This window comes from Passer montanus, unplaced genomic scaffold, assembly GCF_014805655.1.
Source record: "Passer montanus isolate IOZ18808 unplaced genomic scaffold, ASM1480565v1 scaffold98, whole genome shotgun sequence".
Taxonomy (NCBI): Eukaryota; Metazoa; Chordata; class Aves; order Passeriformes; family Passeridae; genus Passer; species Passer montanus.
Window position 1 is genome coordinate 1,549,473 of NW_024375256.1, and position 21,437 is coordinate 1,570,909.

General features: G+C 50.1%; 1 protein-coding gene across 4 annotated transcripts in view; it reads right to left on the reverse strand.

The window, feature by feature from the left end:
* Positions 1–21,437, reverse strand: part of ZC3H18 (zinc finger CCCH-type containing 18) — a 46,392-nt gene that overhangs the window by 20,885 nt on the left and 4,070 nt on the right. For 2 of the 4 annotated variants that reach the window (XM_039696442.1, XM_039696441.1), the window contains 8 exons: positions 18,187–18,782; positions 15,451–15,535; positions 14,547–14,695; positions 14,086–14,178; positions 13,374–13,531; positions 11,946–11,978; positions 10,389–10,506; positions 7,082–7,374 (listed from right to left, as the gene is read on the reverse strand). In XM_039696442.1, the coding sequence (XP_039552376.1) occupies positions 7,082–7,374; positions 10,389–10,506; positions 11,946–11,978; positions 13,374–13,531; positions 14,086–14,178; positions 14,547–14,695; positions 15,451–15,535; positions 18,187–18,768 (1,511 nt within the window). In that variant the 5' untranslated portion in view covers positions 18,769–18,782. Of the gene's footprint in view, positions 1–7,081; positions 7,375–10,388; positions 10,507–11,945; positions 11,979–13,373; positions 13,532–14,085; positions 14,179–14,546; positions 14,696–15,450; positions 15,536–18,186; positions 18,783–21,333; positions 21,378–21,437 lie in introns of those variants that run through there. The other 2 variants (XM_039696440.1, XM_039696439.1) reach the window with 2 other exon arrangements.

Here is a 21,437-nt window from a genome sequence, read left to right on the forward strand (position 1 = left end):
CCCTCTCCAGGTCCCCTGGAGCTCCTTTAGGCCCTGCAAGGGCTCTGAGCTCTCCCTGGAGCCTTTCCTTCTCCAAGCTGAACACCCCCAGCTCTCCCAGCCTGGCTCCAGAGCAGAGCTGTTCTTATCACCAACTTCCCCCAAGTCCTGGGAGCAGAAATGAAAGCAGAGCTGTCTAAGCAGGTTCCATGGCTCGGGGTGGCAGCTGCACCACGAGAAACGGGGATGTAAACAAGTTGTTATCGTGTTTATCACAGCACAGCTTCCATGCAGGGCACTGGATTGAGATTCCAAAGAACCCTGGGGTGGCAAGGGATGTGCTCTCTATGTGACAAGAAGGGAATTCCTTCTCTGAGCAGCCCTGGAACACCTGGAGAGTGCAGGAGCAGAGGTCCAGCTCCAGCTGGAGCAGGTAAAACCCATCTCAGCCTGAGAAACTCAACAGCCTGGGGTCATTTGCTTCCCTTAATTCCCTGCACTGCTGGAGGCTGCCCAGGGAGGTGCAGACACCTGCAGAGCAAATCCATGCCCCTGGATGGAGGCTGGCTTTCCCCCTTTCACTCAATTTTCATGGATCCAAGACTAAACCAGGGCATTCCAGGCTTTTACCAGAGCCCAACTCCAACACCAGGAAGGGCACAGAGCTGCCTGCCCTGCCTGCCTCCTCCTGGGGCAGGACAAATGGGAACCAGTGAAGGATTTCTTTAGGAATTAACAGATTCCCACAGGGAAAACTAAGAGCATCCCAAATCCACCATCCTCCCAGCTTTAGGCAGCAGGATGAGATGCCATCACTAAGCCCCCCAAAACTGATTGACAGCTACTTTCATTCAGAGCCTCTACACCCAAAAAATAGGGAACAAATCCAGCTGGCAGCATTGGAGACTACCAGAAGCTCTCAGGAAAGACAACAACGACCCAGGAACACTCAGAATTAGAGATTCTCCCAAAAAAACGAGTTCAGTTGCTTTGAGGTGCACACACCACCATGAATCACCCCATTTGCATTCCCTTCTTTTTGCCACTCCTTTATCTAATCAAGCTCATTCCAACACTTTCTGACTTGCAGGCCCTGGATAACCTGCATTGATTCCAGAGCCCGGGTTATCCTGCTCATTAAGGTGCTCGGAGATTAACAAAGTCAACTTGAACCAGCCTGAGAAAACAACACAAGGGTGAGCATGGCCTGGGATCACGTCACCTTCAGTCCTGGAAGCATCAGCACCTCACACTCCAGGTGACACCTCAGGAAGAAGCTCAAGGTTCCTTGCTGGAAAGGTTTTAGGAGGATTTATGATTTGTCCCTTCTGCCTTTGCTGTCAGCTGTCTGAGTCCCCACTCACAGGGTTATTTTGGTTTTTAATGGCTGCCTAAGTGCTCTCCATTAATAGGTTTTAGTCCTGATGGAGGGAACTTCTTTCCAAAAAAATGTGGTGTGTGTGGTAATGACAGGATGGTGTGTCAGGCACTGCTCCTTCCTGGCACCTTCAGAGCTGCTGTCACTCCTGGGAACATCTCTGAGGACAACAGCTCCCTCCTTCTCCCCATCCTTCCTGGCACTGGTGTTCCATGGAATTTGGGCTCCACATCACGAGGATCCCAGAAGCACTGAGGCTGGAAAAGAGCTCCAAGGTCATCAAGTCCAGCTTGTGACGGACCCCACCCTGTGCCATGTCCTGTCCCTCCCTGGACACCTCCAGGGATGGGGACTCCACCATCTCCCATTCCAGAGCCCAATCACTTTTTCCATGAAGAAATTCCTCCTGATGTCCAACCTGACCTCCCCAGGCACAGCTTGAAGCTTGTGTGGTCTTTGTGGGAAAAGCTTTTGGGTCAGAGGTCAGGACAAATTCCAAGATTGGAGTGAGGCTGGAAAAGAGCTCCAAGGTCATCGAGTCCAGCTTGTGACTGACCCCACCCTGTGCCATGTCCTGTCCCTCCCTGGACACCTCCAGGGATGGGGACTCCACCATCTCCCATTCCAGAGCCCAATCACTTTTTCCATGAAGAAATTCCTCCTGATGTCCAACCTGACCTCCCCAGGCACAGCTTGAAGCTTGTGTGGTCTTTGTGGGAAAAGCTTTTGGGTCAGACATCAGGACAAATACCAAGATTGGAGATGACAATGTCTCACTCCAGGGTTCATTTTGTCATGCTGTTCCCCAGCAGAACCCCCAGCATTCCTTGGAGAGGAAATCCAGGTGGGAAAGAAACCAATGTCCCCCTCATGGACCTTCTTCCTCCTTGCTTGATCAACAACACCAAGTGCCACCCCAGCTGAGGGGGCAGCAAAATTGAGGTTCCTTCTCTCTCTGGTGGGTCCAGCTCCTGGCCCTGCACAGACCCCCAACAATCCCATCCTGGGCATCCCTGACACCATTATCCAACCTCTCATGGAGCTCTGCATGCCTTTTGCCCGTGCCCATTCCCTGGGGAGCCTGGGCAGTGCCAGCACCCTCTGGGGGAAGAACCTTTCCCTGATATCCACCTAAACCTGCCCTGGCTCAGCTCCAGCCATTCCCTGGGTCCTGTCCCTGTCACAGGGACATCAGTGCCAGCACTGCCCCTTGGGAATGCTCTCCTGAATGTCCCTCAGTGCTTTGGGAATACAGCCACCAACAGGCCCCACAACACTGGGTTGCTTCATGAGCTCCTGGCACAAACAGATTCCCTCAGATGCTGGTGGGATAAAGGCCTATGGCAACAACAGAAGGGATTAAAGCAAATTATTTCAGTGTGTAGAGCCTCTGCCCCCAGCTAAGGGTCAGAACATCTTGCACTGCTCTCACTTTCTTCAGAGGACATATTTCATGTCACTTCTTTATCCCTAAAAGCCTTTGCACAACAGGGAGCTCCACCGGCAAGACAGAGAGAAAAAGAAGGAATTTTGCACTCAGCAAAAATCAGGCCCAGCCTGGGGCATCAGAACTCGTTCTGGAGATGGGAGCAGGAGGACAGACAGCCAAGTTATCCCTCTAATTGATCATAAAGTGTCCTGGCTTGTCTGAGTGTTCAATGCCTGAGGAGGGAGGAGGAGGAGGGGGAGGAACAGTTTTACCAGCAGTGCAATCTCAGATTTTAAACTCCTTGGAGTGCTCATCTTAAGCTTGGGGAAAAAAAAAAAACAAACTCAACCCAAAGCTTAAAACAGCAACTGCACACTCACAGAGCCATGGAATGGTTTGGGTTGGAATGCATCTTTAAATCTCATCTCATTCAACCCCCTGCCATGGGCAGGGACCTTCCACTAGCCCAGGGTGCTCCAGCCTGGCCTTGAACAGTTCCAGGGATCCAGGGGCACCCACAGCTTCTCTGGGCACCCTGTGCCAGGGCCTGCCCGCCCTCACAGGGAAGGATTTCTTCCCACAATCCAATCTAAACCTCCTCTCTACCAGTTTGGATCCAGCTCCCCCTTGTCCTGTCTCTCCATGCTCTTGCTCAAAATCCCTCTCTCTCTTTCTTGGTGGCTCCCTACAGGTACTGGAAGACAATTTTGTGAATTCCTTCAAAAAAGGCCAATCCACATGTGACAATCTCATTGGAGCCCAAACACTGCAGCCTGCTCTTTCCACAGGTTCAAGGAGGTTTGAAAGTCTTGTCCCTAAATGCATCAGGGTTTAAATCTTGGTTAAATTCCATTTCTCCTCAGCTCCATCACCCAGCAATGCTGGGAACAACTCTGGCTTCTCCACATTTTTACCCTTGTTTAGAGATCAGGTTAAACCCTCCTGCTTTCAGCAGAATGGAAAGGCAAATTGTTCTTGTGTTCCTGGCTGTTTGCTCTTTGGGTTCTCTCATCCCTTGATTCTGTAGGTCCTGGTTTGTTCCTTCCTCCAGCTCCTGCAGGAGTTCCTACACCAAGAGAGTGACCGGGATTACTGACATGACACCCTCAGCTCTGCCTTGGGCAAAGCTCAGTGCTGCTTGCTCAACCTCTGAGGAGCAGTTCTCCAATCCCTGTGGAAAAGTTCTCCAATCCCTGTGGAGGAGCAATCCCAGCCCCGTGGAGGAGCAATCCCAGCTCATTAGTGCCAGGGCCACGTGAGCCATGGAAGTGGCAGGAATGTTAACGGGCAGCCGTGGCGTGAGCCAGCCCGGGGAGGCTGGACCTGCCAAAACTGGGATGCAGCAATTAGGGAAAGCCCAGAGTCTATAAATAGAGGCAGCAGAGCCCCAGGTGTGTGCTGTGGCACTGCTGTGCATCCTGCTTCCAGGAAGCACGGAGCAATCCCAGGTCTGACACATTCAACAAGCTCCAGAGCTGCTCAATCCCAGGATGCCAAAGCTGCCCCTCTGGAGCTGGCAGGGAGCAATCTGGAGGAAAGGTGAGACAGCTCGAGCCACTGCACTGCCATGAGGAAGTGGGGAGCTGGTCACAAAGTGACGTGGGACACAGGCCAGAGCCAGGTCACAGCACGAGCGTGACGGGGACTGCTGGGCAAACGCCAAGCGACGGGTGAGGGATGTGGCCTCATGGGAGAAGCTGGAATTATGCTTTCACTTGTTAAAAAGCTTTTTCAAAACTTCTTTCTGCAGGTTTGTTTTCTCCACCAGACACCTGCAGAGCTGTGGGACGGGGTCATGCTGACATGGGTGTCCACCATGGGAGCTGAAATCCCATGGCAGGGGATGGGATGGGCTTTGGGGTCCCTTCCAATGTGGGCAACCTGTGCCTCACCACCCTCACAGGGAAGAATTCTTTCCCAATATTCCATCTAACCCTGCACTCCCTTGAACTTAAGGCCATTCCCTCTTGCCCTGTCACTTCACCTTTGAAAAATCCCTCTTCGTAAGAGACTTAAAAAAAGCAAAGAGGTGCATCAGAAACTATTTGTGAATGAACAGGACTCGTCTCAAGGAGCCTGTTCTGGAGACACAAGAGGCATCCCCTCTCCCTGCTGCCAGAGGGAAGCAGGGAATTTGTAACCCCTGAATGCTGTCAATCCCACCTCTGGGCTCTCATTTCATGGAACGACAGGGATCCAAGATTGGTGAGCACAGCCACTGCTCCTACCCAGCACCCTTTGGGCAGCACTGGCAGCCCAAACTCTCCCAAGAGAGCCCTGCCCCAGGACTCCAGGAGTGCCAGGGGAAGGAGCAGCCAGCAGGCTCATCCTTGGGTCACAGTGACTGTCACTGACTCATGACCTTGAGCTGCCAAGCAGGTGACATCACTTTCATTGACATCATCTCCATCACATGGGTCTGGACAAGATCAGTCCCATCACTGAGCCAAGGAGAGCACAAACCACCAGGCAACGTGGTAATTAAGGTGCACAAATCGTGGTCATTAAGTGAAGATTATAATTAAACGGAACATGTAATTATGGTATTCCTATAACTGCTCTGCAGCTCCTGCTGCTCCTCCAGACCGTTCCGAAACTGTCACTTCCTCTTGGGAAAGAGGGACAAAAAATCAGCTACCCTTTCAGTAATGCAGATAAAAAATCTGGGTTGGATTCAGGACTGAGCCCTGCTCCCACCTGAAACCAGCTCATCCCACGTGGAGCCTCATTCCTGGCATTCCTAGCCCTGCTCTTCATTGATCCAGCTCTTCCTCATGCCCATCGTGTTTCACACCTTCCTCCAGTGCAGAGGAAAGCACAGACAGCAGGGAGCAGGAAAAGCTCCAGTGAATCTTGGGAAACAGCTTCCCTGCACTTCTCTGTGCCCCACACATGCCTGTGTGTCCCCAGGGTGCTCCACACCTTGTGGGAGTCTCTGTCTGCCTCTCTTCCCAAGAAACTGCTCAGCAGTTTTCCTGGAGATCCCAAAATCATGGGATGGGCTGGGTTGAGGAGGACATTGAAACTCATCTCATTTCACCTCCCTGCCATGGGCAGGGACCTTCCACTAGACCAGGTTGCTCCAAGATGCCCCTCTGCAAAAAATGTGATACTTTTCCATGATTCTGAACCAAACCAGGTTGTGACATCAGAGCTTCCATCCCACTGGGATATTCATCCAGTGCTTCTAAATGTGCCTCAGGCAGAGGAGGCTGGGAAGGCAGGGTACATCAATCACTGACAGAGGAACAAAACAGGAATCACATTGCTGCACTTTCAGTCTGTCTGGTTCCATTTTCTCTTTCACACAGGTCACAACCAGGATTTCCACAAAGGGGTGGTCAGAGGAAACAAACCTGACCTCATGCTGCAATTCCACTGAGCAGACTCATTCCAAGGACAATTCCTTTCCTTTTTCAAGTTGTACTTAAATCTCCAGATACTTTTGCTATCTACAAACTCCCAAAGCAGCCCTGGTTCTTGTGACAGACATTTCTCAAGGCCTCAAAGGGAGTCACCACAGGATCCCCAGGAATCCAACCTGCAGGAGTCCCTCATCCTCCCAAAACCTCTCCAGCCTGAAGGAAGAGGGAGGAGCTGACCACCTCCACACCAAAGGACACTCCTGCTTTCAGGGTCAGGATATGTACTCTCATTGTCACTGATGTTTTAGCTCCCCTCAGTGGCCACAAGGCTCATTAACTACTACTGTCCTCAGCAGTGACACACACCGGGATCAGTCACAATAACACTGCCCAGATGCTTCGTGAACTCTGCCAGGTTTTGTGCTGTGACCACTTCCATGGAGAACCTGTTCCAGTGCCTAGCTGTGCTCTGAGTGAAGAAGCTTTTGCTAATATCCACCCTAAATGCCACTTGACACAGCTTCATGCCATTAAGATTATTGAAATATATTATTGAAACTGAAGATATCTTAATTATCAAAAGGAAAAATCTCTTTCAATATTAGCATTATAGACTATTAGTATTATAACCAAACTGAAGTCCGCCAACTCACATCCTCCTTAATTTCAAAAGGGAATCTGGACCTCCTGGAGAATCCTCTGAAGTGCATAATGAATTCCCACTATTTTCTGAAAGTTCCAGCATTACTTCCAGCCCTGCATCCACCTTTACACGTGTCACACCTCCTGGAGAATCCTCTGAAGTGCATAATGAATTCCCACTATTTTCTGAAGGTTTCAGCATTTCCAGCCCTGCATCCACCTTTACACATGTCACATGCCTCGCTGTGACCCCCACCAGTGAGGGCCCCAGTCCCAGCCCGCACTTACCTGGGCAGCAGCGGCGACCGGGGCTTCGCCTTGTCCTTGTCCTTGTCGCGCTCGCGGTCCCTGTCGCGGTCCCTGTCGCGGTCCCTGTGCTGCCTGTCCTTCTCGTCCCTCTTGACTCGTTCCCGCTCCCGTTCCCACTCCTCCTTGCGCCGCTGCCGCTCCTTGTCGCGCTCCCGTTCCCGCTCCCGCTCGCGCTCCCGCTGCCGCCGCTCGCGCTCCCGCTCGCGCTCCCGCTCCCGTTCCCGCTCCCGCTGTCTGCTCTCTCTTTCCCGCTCCCGTTCTCGCTCTCTTTCCTTGAAAAAAACAGAGAAGCCATGCTGGTGATGTGGGAGCAGCTCCCAGCAAAGAGGGTGGCAGGCCTGGGAACGGCAGGAATTACATGCACCCTCCCTCAGGAAAGGATTGAGATCAATAATCTGCAAACCAATGGCATGGAGATCAATAAATGGGAATGCCAGGAATTACATGCACCGTCCCCCAGGAAAGGATTGAGATCAATAATCTGCAAACCAATGGCATGGAGATCAATAATCTACAAACCAATGACACGGAGATCAGTAATCTGCAAACCAATGACAAAATGGGAATGGCAGGAATTTCATCCACCCTCCCTCAGGAAAGGAATGAGATCAATAATCTGCAAACCAATGACACGGAGATCAATAATCTGCAAACCAATGACAAAATGGGAATGGCAGGAATTTCATCCACCCTCCCTCAGGAAAGGAATGAGATCAATAATCCGCAAACCAATGGCATGGAGATCAATAATCTACAAATCAATGACACGGAGATCAGTAATCTGCAAACCAATGACAAAATGGGAATGGCAGGAATTTCATCCACCCTCCCTCAGGAAAGGAATGAGATCAATAATCCGCAAACCAATGGCATGGAGATCAATAATTGGGAATGCCAGGAATTACATGCACCTTCCCTCAGGAAAGGACTGAGATCAATAATCTGCAAACCAATGACAAAATGGGAATGGCAGGAATTTCATCCACCCTCCCTCAGGAAAGAATTGAGTTCAATAATCTGCAAACCAATTGCATGGAGATCAATAATCTGCAAACCAATGACATGGAGATCAATAATCTGCAAACTAATGACATGGAGGTCAATAATCTGCAAACCAATGACAAAATGGGAATGCCAGGAATTACATCCACCCTCCCTCAGGAAAGGATTGAGATCAATAATCTCCAAACCAATGACATGCAATGGAGATCAATAATCTGGAGATCAGTGACATGGAGATCAATATCTGGAGATCAGTGACATGGAGATCAATGAATGGGAATGGCAGGAACTACATCCACCCTCCCTCAGCAAAGGATCGAGATCAATAATCTGTACACCAATGACATGGAGACGAGATCAATAATCTGGAGATCAGTGACATGGAGATCAATATCTGGAGATCAGTGACATGGAGATCAATGAATGGGAATGGCAGGAACTACATCCACCCTCCCTCAGCAAAGGATCGAGATCAATAATCTCCAAACCAATGACATGCAATGGAGATCAATAATCTGGAGATCAGTGACATGGAGATCAATATCTGGAGATCAGTGACATGGAGATCAATATCTGGAGATCAGTGACATGGAGATCAATATCTGGAGATCAGTGACATGGAGATCAATGAATGGGAATGGCAGGAACTACATCCACCCTCCCTCAGCAAAGGATCGAGATCAATAATCTCCAAACCAATGACATGGAGATCAATAATTTGTAAACCAATGACATGGAGATCAATGATCTGGAGATCAATAATCTGGATCCTGCTGAGCAGAACCTGGATATAAGCAGCATCACATCCCACACAACTGTTGTTTTCAAAGGCAACACTTGGATTAATTTGGTTTATGAAGCTTATTAAATAAATGTATTGATGTTTGCAAGTCTTTCCTCTCATTGCTGATGATTTCTATAACCAGATAATTAATTTTGTAAATCAGCACCAGGAAAATAATTGGTCAAGTGTGGCCACAGTGAGGCCCAGGCTCCTGTCCTGCAGAAAACAAGGATTTAGAGCAAAGGAAAAGGTACTCTTGAAAGGATTTGATGGAAAGCTCCCCCTGAGCAGGGCTGGGTGCTTTGGTCACTGCTCCAGAGACACAAAGTTTGCCCGAGGGGAAGGGAAGAGCAGGGAAAGGGCTCAGAGCCTTTCTGAAGTTCTCATCCAGACCCATTCCTGGTGTACCACAAGTGCTGGGATTTCAGCACCTGGCTGCTGCTGTGCCTCAGTCCTGATGTTTGCACAGCCAGGCTGGAGCCTCTGCTGCTACACAGAGCACACCTGCCCAAATCTAAACTTCTCCTTCCCAAGAATGAACAAGGAACCCTTTCCTCACCCAGGATCTTTCCTGCAAACTCCTTCCCTCTCCAAGATACCCAAGGATGGGCAAGCACTGCTCATCTGCTACACTGAGGAGCAGCCAAGGAGCATGAGGAGGAACCACCTTCCCATCTCAGACATGGAATTGTTAAGGCTGGAAAAGACCTTCAGATCATCAAGTGCAACCCTCAGCCAGCACCATCACCAAGGTCACCACTGACCATGTCCCCAGGTGCCACACCCACAGGTCTTCTGAACACTTCCAGGGATGGCAACTCCACCACTTTCCTGGGCAGTTTTTTCCAATGCTTCACACCCTTTCCATGGAAGAATTTTCCTAAAATCCAATCTAATCCTCTCCTGGTGCAACTTGAGGCTGTTCCCTCTCCTCCTGTCCCTGTACCCTGGGAGAAGAGCCTGTCCCCTCCTGTCAAGGAGCTGTGCAGAGCCAGGAGGGCCCCCATGAACCTCCTTTTCTCAGGCTGAGCCCCTTCAACTCCCTCAGGATTCTCCAGCCCCTTCCCAGCTCCATTCCCTTCCCTGGACACGCTCCAGCCCCTCCAGGTCTCTCTTGGAGGTGCCCAAACCTGACCAGAACCCAGGTGTGGCCTCAGCAGTGCCCAGCGCAGGGGACAGTCCCTGCCCTGGGGCTGTGGCCATGCCAGGGCTGGTGCCAGTGGCCTTCTCAGCCACTGTCAACCAGCACTCCACGTCCTTTTCCATCAGGCAGCTTCCCAGCCTCACTCCCAAGCCTGGAGCACTGCTTTTGCCCTCGTGGTGCTGGAACAGAACATCCTCCATCCCCTCACCTCCAGCGTGCTCCGTGCTGGGATTGAGCCAAGACTGAACTATTTGAAAACTCCTGTTTCAAGCACTGCCCTGGAACCGTGCCAAGGCCCAGAAGAACCTGGAAGAAAGTCAGGAAGGAAAAGAGGGAAGGGGGATTTCCTTACTTACTCTGTAGTTACGGTAGGGGTCGGGGTCTGTGTACTGAACCCTGAAATTCTCATACTGCCCACCACGCCAGAAGCGCTCTATTTCATAGTCATAATAGGGATCTGCATAGGGATCAAGCCTACAATGAAAAACAGGGAGTGTTAGAGAGGGAAAAGGCACCTTGGCACCACAAAAACTGTGTCTGCTAGGTCAGCTCAGCCACTGTGACAAGAAAACCACGTTCAATGCAGCAGGGCTCTGCAGAGATGTTTATTTTCTACACAGCCCAACCAATGAGTCTTTTTAAAGTGAGGCTTATCAGAGAAAAGCACAATCTTTTCTTGATAAACACCAAAAAAAGAGCTACCAAAAATTCAGCCTTCAAATCAATGTGGTGCAAACATTTTGAGAGCCCCTTCCAGTGCCTGCAGAGGGAGCAGGACATGTTCAGCCTCATGGATTGAGAGCTGGGATTTCTGCCCATGCACCCACAGCTCATCCCCAACCCCTTCAGGAGTCCCCCAGTTCCTGCCCTTGGAGGGATGGCTGCCACCAGTACAGGACAGGAGCTTCCACAGGGAGCAGTGGAGCTTTGGGGACAGGTCAGCAACACTCTGGACCTGGAATTACCCCTGGAATGAAGGCACAACTTCTCCAGCTGATATCCTCCAGTGGGAATCAGCCATGGACTGGTGAGCACACACACTACTTCAAAACAAAGGATTTTTAGGGAGAAAAAGGATTGAAACCCCACCCTCCTTAAAGCTGCTCCCTCCACTTCCTGATTTCTATTTACATTGTTTGATGGTTTTAATTCCCAAACTCAACAACATCCAAACACCTGGAGTGCAAATATCAGATCCACTGTGAGGATGAGGAGGGGGTACAGGGAGTAAGAAACTTCCAGGGCCACAGAGGAGTCAGTGGCAGAACTAAGATTCCACAGCAAGTGCTCCCAAATTCCAGATTATCCATAATGAGACTCTGATTTATAAAAAAAAAAGGAATAAAGGGGCCACTTGTTGAATTTTTACAGTGCCAAATAACCTAAACCAGATTAAGATGTAGGTGCTGCCCTGTGAGTGGTACCTGTATTTCTTTCAGTGCTTTTAAATAATTTAGGATTTCTCTTTTGGGCTGAAGCAATAAGCCAAGGGAAGGAGAAACAGGATTTGGGATGCTTCAGTAAGCAACAAACTCCTGGTGCCAACCCCAAAGCAGCCTGGATTCAGTGACATCAGGTGTTCAAAGAGACAGGAAAACAGCTCAAGCCACGCCAGAAAGGAAACTCTGCTTTTTCACACAGCCTCAAGCCCAAATTTCCCCTTCCTATAATATTGGTGGGGTTTTTTTTATTTCAAAAAGGATCACTGCTGTGTGTTTGGGTAATTCAGTGCTCAAATCATTAGAAAATAATTGTTATCATCCCAAAAATAATCCAATCTATCCCCTGAGTCAGCTGCAGAGGGGACAGGGGTCGGTCTGTGGCCTCGGAAGTTGGAGGAAGTGCAATGGAAAAAAAAGCAAAGGAAAATTTTCTTACAGTTGTAACAGTACTGGAATCAAAGACCTGCTTACCCATAGTTAATGTTTTCTTTGATGTCCACCTCCCTATAGTTATTCAAAAAAGAAAAAGGGATTCATGAACTACTGAGACAACTCCACATGTCACAAGACAGTGCTGAAAGCATTTTCCACATCCCAGCTGCACTTCCAGTGCTCAGCTGGCTGCAAGGTGTCCAACTGGGCAACAAATTGTGTGTGGGGAGGAGAAAAACCACCATTTTCTACAGCTTACAGCAGCAGATTCATAACTTTTCCCTTCACACACAATGAAGATATTTTAATGCCACAGCCTGCTCACACAGCCTTCAATTTTCAGGAATTCCAGTTGTTGGATTACTTTTGTTTAACACTGGTTAAGTGCAATACATTTTTTTTTCTGGACTATATGAAAACCAGACCTGCTCTTAACAATTCCTACATCAGAGAGGCCCAAAATGCTGCTGGTGCATTTCATAGGGCAGTCATGAAATGGAGATAATGGATGAACAGCCCCCAGAACACTGGGGGTAAACCCCAGGTGCCTCTGACAGGAACACAAGGCCAGGATCCAGAAGTAATTCAACCCAGGAAAATATTAATACTTTAGAAATTTCTTTTCCTTCAGGCTGCAGAAGTGAGGACAGGATTTTTTGTATTTTTTTTAATTAGGGAAAGGAATTGTACTCTAGAACAAATCAAAGAATATTGAACAAAAGCATAATCTATTCCTTTTCAGAGGTTTTTTTTTGTAATTCATCCACTCTAAAATAAACAGAACTAAGCCTTGCAAACCCTCTGGGAGTGGAAATATTTCCATAATCTGCCCATGTAGGAAGAACAGAGGATGCACAAGCAAGGAGAGACAAATGCACCTGTATTCCTGCAGAATCCAAGCCTCTTCCCCAAAAATTCTCTTCCCATTCCTTTTCTTGGCTCGAGAACTACCAAACAATTTGCCAGAGCTGGGTTTGAGGTCTCCAACACTTGAAATTTTACATTAAAACCCCAAATCACCTGAACACTTAAATTTAGGGTGCTTGTTGTGGCCAGGTACCAGCTTTAACTGGGACCAGTCCAGGTGTTTGTTAAAGCAGCTCTGCCCACTGAACACGCTCCAACTGCCCAGCCTCAGCTGGAATGTCTTTAAATGGCTGGGATAAGAAAAAAAAGAGGGAATAAAAGCTGAAAGAACACACTGGCGTGAGGGAGGCAATGCAGAGCTGGAGGGAGCCCAGGAGGAGCAGAATTCCAAGGAGGCTGGAGGCAGGAAGGGCTCAAGGAGACTGGGAAGGGAGAGGGGCTGAACCGGAGCGAGCGGAGGCTGCTCAAGCTCTCAGCCTCCCGCTGATGGGAGCTGCTGCCTGTTTGGAGGTGACACCCCCCAGCGTGGAGGCACAGTGACCCCCCTGCAGTGCAGCCCCCCTGCTGTCCCTCCCGGGGCTCCCGGGGGGTGTCTCTTACGCGGGGTCCCGCACGTCTCGGGTGATGCGGTAATTCCAGTCCCGGAAGAACTCGTTCTCCTTGTCGAACTCGCGCTCGTCCTCCCCGATGGTCACTGTGAACCTCTTCTCCTCAAAGTCAGGCTCCTGCTCTTTCCTCATTGTTGCTTTTTTTAATACCTTTTTAAAGAGAACAAACATTTTTTTTATACCTTTTTAAAATAATTTTTTAATACTTTTTTAAAGAGCACAAAAACAGCGTGAAGAGAGAAGGTTCCTGGGGCAGGAAAAAACTGTAACATTAAAAATCCTGCCCTCAGGAGATTTCCTGCAGCCAGAGCACCTTCTTCCCTCAGAATGTGCAGGATACTGGACTCTTCCTGATAAATTCCATGTTCCACCAGCTCAGAACAGCAGGAAACAGAGGTTTCCCCCCTGCAGTGATCACAAAGTGGAGAAACAGGTACTGAAGGGAGGGAAACTGGATCAGCTTAAAGCTTTGCTTTGTGAAGGGCTGGAGTTGAGGGCCACAAATTGCCACTATTTCTTAAATATAACTCCCCCCCAACCTGGATCTGAGCTCCTCTTGGCTAACAATGGTGATGTACAACAAAACACAACTAACAGATTAAAAGGCAAAAGGAATAGAGAAAGAGCAAGACACCTGTGCTCCAAAAGGAGCTTTTCCAGTGGATTTTGGAGGCAGCCAGCAATTCCTTGAGGAAGGAGTTTACCTCTTTAGCATGCCGGAGTCCCCTCTCCCAGGCACTTTCTGTTGGAGGGTCAGGAGGAGGTGGAGGTAAGATTTCATCAACCACTGGGCCTCCCTGTTGGAAGGGTGAGGAGAGCAGGAAAAGACACTTGAGTTAGTTTTAAACAGCAAAGCCGAGCTTTGTAAAGCTACCTCAGTTACTCCTACAGGATTAAGCTGGGAAAGCATGGAATTTTACCCCCCTCTACTGGCAACTCCGAGATCTCCACTTAAAAATCACAAGTCCAACTGTGGGTTGAATTTTGCTGAGGTATTAGCTCAAAAAAAGAGGAGGAAAATCCCAGGATCGTGGAACAGTTGGGGTCTGGTTCCAGTGGAAGGGACACTTCCCAGCAGAGCAGGCTCTCCAAAACCCCACCTGGAACACTGCAGGGATGGGGAGGGTGGTGCAGAAGGCATCAATGGCCAGAAGAGGTTCCATACCCAGGGGTTGGCTGGCATCAGCGGGTGAGGGCCCATGGGAGGGGCACCGTTGGGGGAGAAGGGCTCAGGTTTGGAGATCAAGGAGTAATTGCCCTTGTCGTTCACTCCGGGGTGGATGAAGCGACAGTTCATGCCCCAGGTGCAGTGTCCTGTGGGAACACACAGATGTCAGACCCCTGCTCCCACCCTGCAGCCCCACAGCCACCAAAACCCCAGCAGGCTTTTAAAACCCTCCAAGGAGTAACCTTGTTGGAGGTGTGTGACTTTTCTCCTCGCCAGTGGGTTGGGATTTACCTGTTTGCACACACATGGGGAGAGATTTGGCACTCTCCACCTGCCAGAGGGGACAAACAGATCCAGACACAGATGGATCAATGGACAAGAACCTTATTCCAGTGGGGAGAGGGGAAGGCTGGTCACACACTGTTAATTAAATGTAGGAATAAGCCTATGAGATCCTCATTTGTTAACGACAAACATCTCCAGTTAGGAGCTTTGCCTTTCACAGGAAACCTGAGGGCAAAGCAAGCACCACGTGCATCCCAAACAAACAGTGGTGAGGCAGGGAGCAGAATCATGGGATGGTTTGGGCTGGAAGGGCCTTAAAGCCCATCCAGCTCCAACCCCAACACCTTCCACCATCCCAAGCTGCTCCAAGGCCTGACCAGCCTGGCCTTGGATGGGGCAGCCCCTGCAAGTCTCCCTTTATTTACTGCTCCAGGCTCACCACGGTGAGGGCAAAGCCCTTTTCGTGTAGTGGCTCCATGAAAATTCAGCTTTGGCCACCAACAAACAGCAAAGTGATGCTGAGGACGCCTGGGGCTGAATTAATCATGTAACAGAAGCTTAATGGAGAACAAAAAAGCCCAAACAGGAGCAACTGCAGCAGCCCAGAGCATGTTACCTTTCATGAAGAAGCGGCAGGTGGGCCGTGGCCTCACCTTCCTGTCGTTGGGGTCTTTCACCTCCCCTTCTTCCAAGTCATCATCCTGGAACAGACACACAGAGCTGACATTTCATGTGGGGCATGCCCTGCAGGGGCTGGCACTGCCCAGTCTGCTCAAACACTGAGAGCCATCCTGGGGCAAAACCACAGGAGAAAAACAAGGGCAGGTTACAGGAGAGCCCCAGAGCACCTGCACAAGGTGAGGGCAGAAGATTCCAGGTGGCTGAAAAAGCACCTTCCCCTACTCCAGGCTACTCCAAATCTTATCCAGCCTGGCCCTGGGCACTGCCAGGGATCCAGGGGCAGCCCCAGCTGCTCTGGGCACCCTGTGCCAGGGGCTGCCCACCCTCACAGCCAGGAATTGCTTCCCAATATCCAAATTAACCCTGCCACTTCCACCTCATTCTGTCACTCCATCCCTTGTCCAAAGTCCCTCTCCAGGGACAATCTCACAAATGAACTTTTCAGGATAAATCCTACAGATTTCTTCCAGTCATCTCCACCTTCCCTTCTACTCCTCTGCTCCACACTGGAGTTGGGAACCAGCTCAAACAAAACTGCCTCATCCCCAGGGACTGCAGCCCCAGGAATGAATTCTGGTGGCTGAAGGTTGCTCCAAGACGAAGAAATAACAACCATGAAACACTTCCAGAAGAAAAGTTCTTGGAACTTTCAAATACCAGCATTTTCTCCTTTCTCCAAGAGAAAATCCCCTTCCCCAGCTTTGTTAGGCTGCACTTGGAAAGCCCAAAGCAGCTGAAAGGAGCTGGGGATGCAGGAGGCAAAGGTACAATGACCAGAGAGGTGTCACAGGTACCTGGCCAGGAAATCAGGGTTTTATCCTAAAGGTTTATCCTGCATTTCCCTCTCTCTGCCTCCCTTTCCCTGTTTTCAGCACGTGAAACATGTCAAGAGGGAGCACCTGGATGGGCCTCCCCTCTGCCTGGCAACAGCCATTCTCTGGGAGGAAAAGATGAGGAAAATTCTCCCTTTTGATCCACCGAGCAGCTGGGGAGGAGGAAAAAGCCATGCCTTGGCTGTAGACAAACACAGGAGCACAGAGAGGAGGGTGGAGAGCCTCTCCTGCTGCACTCCTGAGCCAGCCACAGACACAGCTCTCCTCAACAGCAATGGATTTAAAAGCCTGCACTTACATCCCAATTAAAATTTGCATTAATATCCCCCTCCCTCCACGCCAGGAGGCTGAAAGCAGAAGAAAATGCAGAGCTTGAAGTTTCCCCCAAAGCTGGGGCTGGCTTTCAGTGCTGCATGAATGGGAGAACCAGCTCCACTCTGCTGCTTTCAAAAGAGCCGTGTGAAGTCAGGAACAAAAGGGGAAGTATTTATTTCTGGGAGGTCTCCTTGGAATCAGGCAGCTGAGAATGCTGTTATGAGTTAATGTATGAAAACCAGGGTACAGATTCATCTCCTGCTTTGTGAGGAGAGCTCCCAAGAATGCCTCAGGCTCCAAAGGAGAGCATTCATATTTTAATCAAGGAGCAGGCATGGAGTCAGGACTCCAGGAATTTTTTTTTCTGCCCATAACATACTGGAATTCCTTCTTACTGATTCAGGAATACAAAAATCCTTTGGAAAACACGTGCTGAACAAAATCACCTGCCAGGATGGGCACGAGGGAGAAAAACTATGTCATTGCTGAAAGCAATTCAACTTGTCAATGAATGATGAAGAGTAATAACCACACAAAATAGGATTCTTTAGAGAAAAGGGAGAAGGGTGAGTGCAGTGAGGCTCCAGGAGCTTCCCAGGCTCCTGTGGCCAGGTCAGACCCACAGGAATGGGGCAGGAAGGACAGAGCATCTCCCCTGCTCAGCTGAGGAGCCCCAGCAGTGACCCCAGCCCACCCCAGTGCTTCCCTGCCTGTCCCCAGGACAGTCCCAACCCCAGCCCAGCTGTGCAGCTGCAATTCTGCAATGGGGAGCCAGCCCAGGTGCTCTGCACCAGCAACTTCTCCTTACAGTCCCACCACTGGGATGCACTTCCAACCCCATGGCAGGGGTTTTACTGGAATTACTCTGCCCTTTTTTCTTCATGGAAAAGGAGGAAATTGCTGCACAAAACAGCTGCTGCTCTGCAGAGCTCCCTGCTGAACACAACCATGGCTAAAGGTGAGATTTTCCCTAATCCCCACCTGCAACTAAATCCCACTTTGGATTTTTCTGAGTATCTTGGTTGGTTCAGGGCTGTGAAACACTGCACATCCCCGACCCCATCCCCAAACCATGCCTTGGGTATTTTCCAGAAATCCCAGCACCTTCATTCCCCTTCCATGCACCCAGATGCTGCTGGAGTCCAGGAACAGCCCAGGATCATGCTTTGAGCAGCACAACCACCCCCAGCACCAGCCCCTCAATCTGAACAGCTCCTGGCCACCCAATCTATGGGATTTGCTGTCAGCATCACTCCCAAGTCCCCCTGGAGCTGAGGAAGGGCAGTTTCTTACAGCACTGGAGCCTCCCCACAGTGAGAGGGAACAAAGCTCATTTTGATGGCTCTGGCACAAAGATTTGGTCCATGGAGCAGGGCCTGCTCCATGCTCTGGCCTTACCTCCAGGGAAGAGGGCTCCCTGCACACCAGGGACATGGACATTCCCACCAGGAGGAGGAAGGAATTGTAGTGGGAGAAGCAACCAGCTCTGAACCGCCCCAGGGCTCTGCCCACATCCTACTTACATCGATTTCTCCATCATCAATCTCCCCATCATCCTCTTCTTTCTTCTTCTCCTTGAGGGGATCCTGCCCATCCTTCTCATCATCACTTTTGCTGCTGGATTTCTTCTCATCATCAGGGGCATCATCTCCTTTCTCCTCTTCCTCATCATCCTCCCCAGCAGCTTTCTCCCCGTCCTCCTCCACAGCAGCAGCACTGGGTTCCTCAGGAACCTCCTCATCATAGTCCAGCTCGTGCTCATCCAGCTCCCTGGTGACAGAGGACACTTCCAGGTCGTTTGTCCTGTCTTCCTCCTCCCCCTTGTGGGGCTGGGGGCTCTTCAGCTCCACGCCCTGCTCGTTGGTGTCGGATTCCTGCGACTTGGCCTCGCTCAGCCGATCCTCCTCGTCGGAGTGGTTCTCCTCCTCGCCCCGGCTCAGGGCCCTGCCTGCCTCCTCCTCCTCGCCCAGGAGGCTCCCCTGGCCACCCTCCCCATCGAGTTCCCGCTCTGAGCCGCTCTCCTTCAGGACCTCCTCATCAGAAAGCTGCTGGTCCTCTTCCTCAGGAGAGCAGGGGTTTGGCTCCGGGCTGTCGGAAACGTCCATCAGTCCCGGCGAGTCTGTGGGGCAGAGAACAGCTCTGGTTATGGCAGCAAACTGGGCAAAAAGGGAAACTTCACTCTGAGGGCTCCTTCTCCTGTGCTCTGCTTCCTAAGGAAAGGTTCCTGGGGCTCCTGGAAAGCCAGGCTGGATGGGGCCCTGAGGAACCCAACCCAGTGAGGGGCAGCCCTGCCCATGGCAGACATTTGGAGGGACAGGAGCTTTAAGGTCCCCTGCACCCCAAACCACTCTGGGATGCCATAAATTCAGGAATAAGGCTCCCCATAGATCCCTCAAGAGGGAAATTCAGAGTTTAAACTGCACAAAGAAGTGATTCCAATATTGCCCCAGACTGGAGCGTGCTGCCCTTCACAGACAAGGACAGAGCTTGAGGTTGGAATTTCATGGAGTCCCAGATTGGTTTGGGTTGGAAGGGATCACAAAGATCCCATTCCACCCCTGCCATGGCAGGGACACCTTCCACTATCCCAGAGTGCCCCAAACCCCATCCAGCCTGGCCTTGGGCACTGCCAGGGATCCAGGGGCAGCCACAGCTGCTCTGGGCACCTGTGCCAGGGCCTCAGCATCCTCCCAGGGAGGAATCCCTTCCCAATATCCCATCTGTCCCTGCCTTCCTTCAGCCTGAGGCCATTCCCTGTGTCCTGTCCCCATCCCTTGTCCAAAATCCTTCTCCAAGTTTCCTGCAGCTCCCTCAGGCCCTGCAAGGCCACACTGAGGTCACCCCCAAGCTTCTCCTCTCCGGGTGAACAATCCCAGCCTTCCTCCCAGCAGAGCTGCTCCATCCCCTGATCCCCCTGGAGCCTCCTCTGGGCTCTCTCCAGCAGCTCCAGCTCCTCCCTGGGCTGGCCCAGGGCTGGGGTCTCACCTGAGGGGGCAGAACCCTCAGTAAAGACCTCAAAATTCTTTCAAAGCAGCAGATCCAGCTGCCTGCATGGAGACCTTCCTAGAAGATGTCTAAATGAAAAATGCCATGTCTGCTGAGAATAAAGCCAAGGAATACATCAGAAAAGGGCAGAGTGCAAGCAGGGAAAAAACCTGGGCCATACATTAATTTCTTTCACTCCAGAAACAAAAATCCCATAAATTAAAGAAGTGCCTGACTGGAGCTGGCTAAGCTGACCAGGTCACATCCACACAAAAGCTCTAAATACCCTTAAAAAAGCCACAGAATTACAAATCATCTTGATTTTAATGTGCCCCATGTCTCTGCAAGTTCATTTAGTGCTGCCACAAACCCATGGCATAAATGAGCAGAGTTTCACCTGTTATTTAAAAACCCTTGGAGCAGAAATGCTACAAATGTCAGACTCTGGTTGCTCCTTGAAACACACCCAGCAATCCATCATGAAATCAGAGTTTACTAATCTTTTATTAAGCTGCTATTTCACCTTTTCCTGACACTTTCCCCAGTTTGTCCAACTGGTTTTGCACAGGAAAGGTGATTTCCCATCAAAAAGCCAAACAGACCCACCAAAAACTGCCCCAAGTAAAGCAAACTGAGCCTTCCCAGCACCTGAACCCCCAAAATCTTTTGGTAATGAACAGATTTTGCTGCAAACTCCCAAGATCAAAGTCCCTCTCCAGAAAATGCTGCTCCTTATTCTGTGGGAGGTCTGCAGAGGAGTTAAAACCAGAAAATAAATTCAAACCACTCCCAGAAGCACCTTAAGCTGTATTTTAGGGCTGACTGAGCTCTCCCAAGCCCTCGGGGCCCTGCTGCTATCAGGTCATTGATAAACACGAGATGATCTCAGATCAGCAGGGCCCAGAGCAGCAGAAAATCCACATTTTGAGCTTCATCCTCCTCTTCCTCTGCACACTGAAGCTGGTTCTGGCTCACCAGCAAAGTTCTGATTTCCCTGACAAGGTCAAACCCAAAGGAAAAGCCAGAAGTTGCCTGCTGCTGACAGCAGCTCTGAGCAGCTCCCCAGGATGCAGCTGAACAAATGATCTCCTCACTGAGCACATCAAGCCTGATGCTGAGCTCAGAAATTCCTGCACAAATCATGATTGCCTTTAAGGGCCAGTTCAGAGAGGGGATTTTAATTGCCCAAGTGCCTGAGAAGTGACTCTGAGTGAACACAAAGGTCACCCCAGAGAGGCCACCAGAAATATAAAATATGCCAGGGCCACGTGGACTCAGGAAATTTGTTTTCTGTTTTCTTGCAAATAAGCAGCACCAAAAAAAGAATTAAAAAAAGGTATTTAAGTGAAGCAAATGGCTTTTTGTGCTTGACATGGAGACCTTTAGAGGGATGGGAGGAAACAAATATGTTGTGATGGTGAGGAATATAAAACACTGAAATACAAAACACTGACCTGCACAGCAGCTTTTATAAAATCCAGAGCATCCAGCAGTTGTAATCATTTCCTATTAATTTCCATCAGTAGAAATGATAAGAAACACAATAAATGATGGCCCAAGGGAGAAGGGCTCACAAAATCCAGGCAGGGAAGGTTTTTTGGGGTGTAATTCCTAGGATTCAGGGATTGGGTTGTTGCTCCAAGATTTCCCAAAACCAACAAAGCAGATTTTGGCAGCAATCTTACCCTGCATGGAACTGTCCCAAAACAAAGCCCAGATGTCCAAAGGTAAAATCAGCAGCAGGAAAAAAAATTTGGGAGCTGGAAATTAAAAGGAAAACTGCCTGATG